Here is an 8,742-nt window from a genome sequence, read left to right as displayed (position 1 = left end):
AAAAAATCAATGACTAGCCGTCAGCCGGTTCCCTGGGGGTCCACAACTAAATGAAAATGAACATCTAACAATTACATTTAGGCTACAGATAGGGGTACTAAAGAGAAATGTTATTCGATATCACTAAATATGACATTACTGTATAAGTGAAAACACCTTTGTTTTTTCCCCTTTCATTTGACAGAGCTCAGGAAGATTCAGCGATTTGCAGGTACATGTCATTTTTGATTCATCTTAAAAATGTTCTTAAATCTTTTTTAGATTTTGATTATTATTACAAAACATTCATACCTACATTAACCACTCAGCTCTACAAGCTCACAATGCGTTGCATCGCAGTGCATTGTGAGCTTGTCGATCTACTATTTCAAAAGATTTGTATACATTTGAAAACGTATGAAATGGGACATTCTGCAAAACGAGTACTATAAATTCTACAACGTTAAGTACATTTTGATACCAATACCTTTGTACTTTTATTCAAGTACATTTTGAATTCCGGACTATTTCCACATTGCATGTACTGATACCGGTACTTTCAATTAAAGTAAACCATCTAACTACTTTTCCCCAACCACTGCAGAGGACGTCACCATCGACCCCGACACCGCCGGACCCTGGCTCGTGGTCTCCGAGGACGGCAAAGAGGTCAGGCAGTCCCCCAAGAAGCAGAAAGTCCCCGCCAGCCCCCTGAGGTTCACGGAGAACCTGTGCGCCCTGGCCACGCAGGGCTTCAACGCGGGCCGCCACTACTGGGAGGTCGGGGTGCGTGACAAGTCCAACTGGGTTAGTGGGAGAAATATGTAACAACAATAGGCTGATGTGTTCACTTCCGGGCAGAAAGCGTGAACATTTGCACCTAGGGGTATTTCTGTGCGCTGAATTCAAAAACTGACGGATCCAAGCACTTTTCCCATGTGATCTGGTGGCTCTAATTCATTTACCATATACAGGGAAAAAGGACCCCCCAAAAAATCTTCTTTAAGCATGTGAGGGGTCTATCTAGGTTTTTTTTCATGATTCTGAATCCATTGCAAGCATTTGTTTTGCACGACAAACATTCCTTGGGCTAAAAATGGACCCTACAAAACTGTGAAAAGTGATGACTCTTCACTAAACCATACTAAACCATAGTTTTGTGGGGTCCATTTCTAGCCCAAGGAATGTTTTTTCGTGCAAAACAAATACTTGCAATGGATTCAGCATCATGAAAAACCCCAAGATAGACCTCTCACATGCTACTTAAAGAAGATTTTTTTGGGGGGTCTTTTTTTCCCCTGTATGGTAAGTGAATTAGAGCCACCAGATCCCATGGGAAAAGTGCTTGGATCTGTAAATTTTTGAATTCAGCGCACGAAAATACCCCTAGGTGCAAATTTTCACGCTTTCTGCCGGTTAGTGAACACCTTTTTCACATATTTCTCCCACTAGGTGCTCGGCGTCGCCTCCAGCGCGGTGAACCGGCGGGAGTACGTCACGCCGTCCCCCGAGAGAGGCCTGTGGGCCATGGGCCACCGGGACGGCAAGCAGTACGTGGTGTTCGCCCAGAAGCCAGTCTCCATAGCGCTGTCTCCCCGGCCCGGGAGGATAGGGGTGTACGTGGACTACGAGGAGGGCAAGGTGGCCTTCTACAACGTGGACGCCAAGGCCCACGTCTTCACGTACAACAACTGCCGCTTCAAGGACAAGATATACCCGGCGTTTGACCCGTCCTTGACGGCGGAGAGGAAGGAGACAGCGCCCCTGCGGATCATGACCGTGGAGATTTCGAAGTGAACGAGCGCGGTGGCGTCAGTTCAGAAAAAAAGGTAAGGTATGGCGACATGGCTGGTGTCTTGCATGCGCGCCTTCGCGCGCGTGCAAGACCCCAGTCATGTTGCCATACCTTAGCAACAGGCATGATACATTCATTTTAAGAAGTACATTCTATTTTTGCCCCCCAAAATTTCTACGGTTTCTTGGGCTGGATATGGCAGCCTGGAACAGTTGTTCAAGTGCAGCTAAACTTAGCATGTTAGTAAACGTGTCACAATTAACAATAATGCATTGCACCTGTGCAGCTGACCTGCGGAACCTGGGAATATACCATTCTGTCAAGATGGGGAGAATACAAGTGTGGAGAATCTAATTATAATACCTTGTTAAATTTTGCATTTGTAGTTATTTTATGTAATTTAACAACATAACCAGCACAGATAGACAAAGAGACATTCATGGATTTATATTTTAAAGAAACTTGTATTCTCCCCCCTGGACCCAGGGTATGGCAGCTGCATACCCCTGCCATACCCAATTGACGCCCCTGAACGAGCGAGAAGGTTTCGAAGGTTCGGTAGTGCTGTCGTCTCACAGCTAGAAGGTCCTGGGTTCGATTCCCGTCGTGGACGCTGTGGGGCGTGTTCTCTACTCCGCGTCATCAGTGCCCGCTCATACCCTAGGTGGGGTTGGCGAAAGGGCCTTTCTGTGTGGAGTTTGCATGTTCTCCCTGTGTCCCCAGGTACCCTCACAAAAACATGCAGTAATCCATGGTCTCTATACTGCCTCCCCCTGGTCAGCTGGGGCACCTGATGGAGGGGAAAGGAACTGGTTGGAATAACGTGTTCCTTCCACACGCTACGTCCCACCGGGGAAACTCCCCCATCAGGTGAAAAGAAGTGGCTTGGACTCCTCGTACATCGAAGGAAGCATGAGCGCAGTTTGTTGCACTTCCCAGGTTGGCAGAGGGAGTGTAGCGCCCAGGATTACACTTCGCAAATGGCACTGGGTTAAAAAATGGGTTACAAAGAATCGTTGCTGTTATGTCATCTACTGTAAATAATATTTACATGACCATATGTGAATGCAAGCCATGTCTTAATAAAATGTAATGACGTTTACCCACCAGGCAGTACAATGCCAATGTTCAGCCAGTGGCCCGGGCACCTAGAGGCTCCAATGCCGACGGTCTTTGCTGTGTGTCACTCCCCATCTCTATCTCCCGTTTCCTGCCTACCTACAGTACAGTACTATAAATAAAGGCATAAAAAGACCCAATACATTTTTTTAAAGCTTCATTTTATACTTGTTTACATGTTTATAATGTATATTTTTTGTCCAATTTGCTGACATACTGTATAATCACTCTACTTAGGGAAATGTAATCGCCTCTCTGCCATCTTCTACACAGCTTCATAATGTAACTGTGGTGTGTGTGTAACATATATCTTATGTATTTTCTTTACAATATACTGTCATTAAAGGTTCAAGGTTGTACATTATTGTTACATCTTTTGTACATATATAAAATAACAGCAGAACAACAAAACACAACACATCTAAAGATAAAATAATAAGTAATACTGACTTAGGAAAGAAAGAGAGTGCAAAAGGCAAAGAGCAAAGAGAATGAAAACAACATCCTCAGCTGTACATGTGTATAACGTTTGGTATATAGTATACACCAATGGCATTATTTTCCTGTAGTAGTTGTACTTTAACTTTTTGTAAACAACTTCACAGTGTGTTCTATGTGCAACAGGCAGGTATAATTAAAAACTTCACAGTTTACTTAAAGTTGCCGTCCTTAAAATTAAAGCCATTGTGAATACACTAATTGTATAACTCACATAAACTATAGATAATTGTTTTTGAGCGGTGGTCACACCGTCTCCATAGCGTGGCCATGTGTGTATCCGTGTGTGTGTGTGTGTATGTATGTATGTATGTGGGTGGGTGCGTCCGTAGCCTGAGGTATTTAGCCTGCAATACCTTTTCTGACCACACATGTTAAGGGAGGGGCGCTGTTGTTCAGGCCAGGCACACTCACATTCACACACACATGCACGCACGCACGCACGCACACACACACACACGCAGCCTCCACCGCTCAGTTCACACGAGTGTGATTTTTCTTTTTCTTTTAGAAAAGTTAATTATTTCTGGAAGAGGACTTGTTGTTTCAATGTATAATATTTAAAGTAAAAAGCACAAAGATTGAAGTGCTCAGTAGTTGTGTTTGTACTGTTCTCACTGCACAATAGATAGTATAGTTCAACATTCATAGCCATAGGCCTACAATTAGAAAAAAGACTCTGGTTGAGGTTAGGTTTAAGATTAGACATTTAGGAGTTAGCTTCAAGGATTAGAGAGATAAGAGTTATGCTTGACTTGCACTTAAAAGTTACGCGTACGAAGCAGATCTACAAGATCACTCACGCTGTGGGCTTGTAGCTCTGCTGTTTTTCAGCTTTAGGGTCATGAATGGTTAAACATGTCAATACAAAAGAAAAGAAAAGAATGCATTTGTGAAATGAAAATCATCACTGCCGGGCATAAACCTTGTATCTCCAAATATGTACTATATTTTTTTTGTTAAGTAAAGCCCTGCTTCATCATGCAAGACTGTCGCACAAAACTAGTGAAAATAGCCGATCTACAAGCACGCAGCACGTTTAAATCGCTTTTAAAATAACAAAAAATTAAGGTTTTGGAGTTTGAACATACAAGATTTCCACCCGACAACAACAAAATACTCTTTTAAGTCCTCACAAGTTAGGTATAGTAACACAAACAAAGAGTGTGTGTGTGTGTGTGTGTGTGTGTGTGTGTGTGTGTGTGTGCTGTGTGTGTGTGTGTGAGTGAGTGAGTGAGTGAGTGCGTGCGTGCGTGCGTGCGTGTGTGTGTGTGTGTGTGTGTGCGTGCGTGCGGGGAGACTGGGTGTGTCACAGTAAGAGTGGGAGGGGCGTGTGAGTTTCAGGGAAAACTCACCTGCCTGTTGATTATTGACAGAGGAAACAGTCTCAGTGGAGGAACTACTGCTGCCACACAGTCCACAGACCAGTGGAACAAACATGCAAAGTAAGTTCTGTTTCATTATAGCCCGCCTAAACTGTTGTTGTTTCAAAACTGCTACTTGAATGTTATTTTTGTGATTAAACAAACTCTTTCATTGGTAGGAAACCTACTCAAATGTTAAGTAAAAGTATCAATACTGCAATATAGAATTACTCTGTTACAAGTAAAAGTCTGGAATTCAACATTTACTTGGGTAAAAGTATAAAAGTATTGGTATAAAAATGTACTAAAAGTGCCAAAGGTAAAAGTACAAAATGTTTGAAAATAGCAGATCTACAAGCTCTCAACGCGTCGCGATGCGAAGCGTTGTGAGCTTGTAGATCGGCCATTTTCAAATAGCCACGGTATAAAATAGGCCTAACGTGGTTTATGTATGTTTTATGGTATTATCATTTATATCTAGTAACTAGTAACTAAAGTTTTCAAATAAATGTAGTGGAATTAAAGTACAATATTTGGATCTGAGATGTAGTGGAGTAAAAGTATTGGAAATTGGAAATACTCAAGTAAAGTACAAATACCATAAAAGTGTACTTAAGCACTTAAGTAAATGTACTTAGTTACTTTACACTACTGCTACTTGAATGTTATTTTTGTGATTAAACAATCTAACTTTCTTTCTTGGGCATATCTTGCATATCTGTCTAGTTCACAAATGTAAAGATAAGAATGCTACATTGGAGTTGTGTAAACATGTCAAGCTGCATACATGTGGGCTGAACTGAAGCTTCTAGTTTGTTTTCAACCCTTTTCAAGGGCCATTATTTATTTGAGCCATGCACCACCATTTGATATGGCATTTAGCCTCAGACATAACATTTAGAATATTTAGTTGTTGTTGGATAAGAGTCTGTCCACAATTCCATGCTGTATTGATGTTGGTACCATAGGAGAGATAACAGGCACATGTTGATCACAACAACAATTCTTCTACATTCTCTAATAGTGTAGACTCTTGTAAATTGAGTAATGCAGGTTTAACTCGAGACCATACAATTCAACCAAATGGACCCTTATGCAGTGTTGTTTTTGACAGCAAATTCTGATTAGTTTTAGGCATAGTCTTTTGAATAAAATGTAATTTAGTTTTAGTCATAATTTTGTCACCTGAAAAGTATTAGTTTTAGTCAATTCTTTGTCGACTAAATATCATATGATTTTAGGTGACTAAATCTACACAGTTGATTTAGACAATTAAAATGTATTTTGGCAGGCCTTGATGGCATCGTAATGACTGATTTTACACTTGGTTGTGTGCTGAAAATAGCAGATCTACAAGCTCACAACGTGTAGCAGCGCGACACGTTGTAGATCTGCTATTTTCAGCACGCAACACCTGAGAGCAACCAAACATAAAATGACTCTCTTCTCCACTAGTCCCTCCACAACGTTTTAGTTTATTTTGCTGACGAAATTGTTAATATATTTAGTCTTAGGATAAGTCATCACAGCTTAGTTTTTATTTCGTTTTCGTCAGTGAAAAAAACACACTCGACAAACATTTTTCGTCATAGTTTTGGTCGACGAAATCAACACTGCCCTTACGTGTCCATTTGGTTTTATTGTATGCTCTCAAGAGTTAAAAGATCTATAAGGGTTCATTTGGTTACCAACTCTCCATTTAGCTGGAGACCACCTGGCCCCTTGACCACCAGTGGTCACCTTGCAACCAAACTGCCTTTCAAGGCAAGGCCAAGGCAGTTTGTAGAACATTTCAATGTTCTTTACACAGAACATCAAGGAAACATCTTTATAAAATGACATTAGTTTAGGATGAATAAAATAACAGAAGTATTAACAAGTAGTAGAGAAAAGAGAACAATAAAAATAACTCTTCTTCAAAGGCACCAGGCAAACAGAAAGGTCTTTAGTTGTGTTTTAAAAGAAATCAGTGGCAGCAGACCTGTAGTTTTGCTCCAGATTATGTGGTGCATAAAAACTAAAGAGTGGCAGGTGTCCCTGTGAGGGTTCCAGGGGGTCCCAGGCAAAATGAGGAACAGTTTTAACATTGAATTGCCCTATTTTATCTTTTGGCTATTTCAAATAGCGATGTCTCTTCGGATTGTTGTTATATATTATTATTTATTTATATCAAACGCATATCAGTAAATAAATACCAATTTGAAGGTCCCTTTCAGGAGTTCATACAGAGTAGGCCTATTATAGAGCTAATAGAAAGAAAAAAAAGTCTATAAACTGAAGTATTTTTTTTAAGTATCAGACAAGAAGACTTGACTTGCAGAAGTCTACAAGTTGTTAGACGTGTGTGAGACATCTAGAACAATGGTTCGCAATCGTTTAAAATTCAATGTCTTCCCTTAACTTTGACAGTGTACAAATGGAATCAAATGGACCCTAATCCTGTATGAGTTCTCTCTCCTTATTGGATAAGATTAGTATCCTGGAATAATGCTATGTTTAATACTTAATCTTTTTATCATTGAGCTTTAAATAGAACCTGCCTCCTTGCTCAGGGGATACATTTATTTAACCATCAGGTCAAAACATGTGCTAGATCCTGTGTCTATAGGCAGGGGTGTCGCACCAAATTCTGGGCCCTGGGTACAAGGATTCACTTCAAATATTTTGTGCTTTAACTATTGAAAAATAGCAGATATACAAGCTCACAGCGTGGCACCGAGTGCCACGCTGCAAGCTTGTAAATCTGCTATTTTTGAAAAATCTTTGAAAAAGTCTTTGAATATTTCAAATCCTTTTAAGGTTTTTTGAAAAACTTATGTTTCTATGTCAGTGGTGCTCAAACCTTTTCATGTGAAGGACCCCCAAAATGATATGTATTTGGCCACGGACCCCCATCTCAAAATATTTCGATCCAGGGACCCCCCCAGAAGCAAAATTTGAGTTAGTACCTACAAATGTTTGCTTAAAAAATACATATATTCAAAGATTTGCACACATTTTCATGACTTTTCAAAAATAGCAGATCTACAAGCTCGCTATTTTTTTTTTAGCAGGGAGACACAATACAACCACCAAGTGTGTATGTTACAATTGCTGTTACCATACTATACAATACAACATGTATTAATGTAATCTATTTAAAAAGCAGATACGTAGTGAAATAATAATAAAATCACTTACAGCTTTTTAAATAGGCCTACAGTAGGGCAACCAAATATTCGACTATTCGAATATTCGAATATCAAAGTCACTATTCGACTTTGTTCACCTATATCACCACTATTCGACTTTGCTCACAACGCCTCGCAGCGCGAGGTGTTGTGAGCAAAGTTGTGAGCATGTAGATCTGCTATTTTCACAATGTTCGCCTCTTGCTTACTTAATATTTGACAGTTTGGTCAGTCCTATAGTCGAATATTCGACTATTCGAATACTTTGAGGTCGAATAATTCGAATACTAAAAATCACTATTCGTGAATGCACTATAGTCCACAATTTGTTCAAACAACACATCTATGAGGCGACTAGAACAGTGATTTCCCAAATTTTTTCATGGCTTTCTGGAGTGGTGCTGCACTGGCTTGTCGTCATGTTTCATAAGCTGTGGTTTTGGTGTGATTGTTGCCCAGTAAAATGAGAGGATTTAGTATCCATGAGCTACAGTATAAGCCTATGTGAGGAACAATTAGTGATTACTGTAAACATGAATTCATTATGAGGTGATTAGTAGATTAATTAATGGAAGCCCATTTCCTCCTCACAAAAAAACAAACAAACATTGTGAGTTGATTTCTCGAAATTCGGACCATATAATATCTCAGAATTCAGTTTGGGTAAAACTGGATGTCGCTGTTTTTGTGATTTAAACAATTTAACCCATTCAGGCCGAGAACACATTTTAGTGTAGTACAGTACATGTACAGTATGTAGCAACATATTTGTTTTTGTAATTTTTTTGAACAATATTTGATGTTTTTCAGAAAACTT

At 40.0% G+C, this 8,742-nt stretch overlaps 1 protein-coding gene across 1 annotated transcript in view; it reads left to right on the top strand.

Moving 5' to 3' along the window:
• Positions 1-4,829: 4,829 nt before the first annotated feature.
• The window catches only part of btr12 (bloodthirsty-related gene family, member 12), a gene marked incomplete at both ends in the record, with an annotated part of 32,624 nt that continues 28,711 nt past the window's right edge, over positions 4,830-8,742 (top strand). The window contains one exon of the mRNA XM_080742273.1: positions 4,830-4,836. Coding sequence (XP_080598399.1) covers positions 4,830-4,836 — 7 coding nt within the window. The remainder of the gene's footprint in view (positions 4,837-8,742) is intronic.

Source organism: Nannobrachium achirus (assembly GCF_963921795.1).
Source record: "Nannobrachium achirus genome assembly, chromosome: 14".
In the NCBI taxonomy this organism is placed as follows: Eukaryota; Metazoa; Chordata; class Actinopteri; order Myctophiformes; family Myctophidae; genus Nannobrachium; species Nannobrachium achirus.
This window is presented reverse-complemented; position numbering and strand designations above follow the sequence as displayed.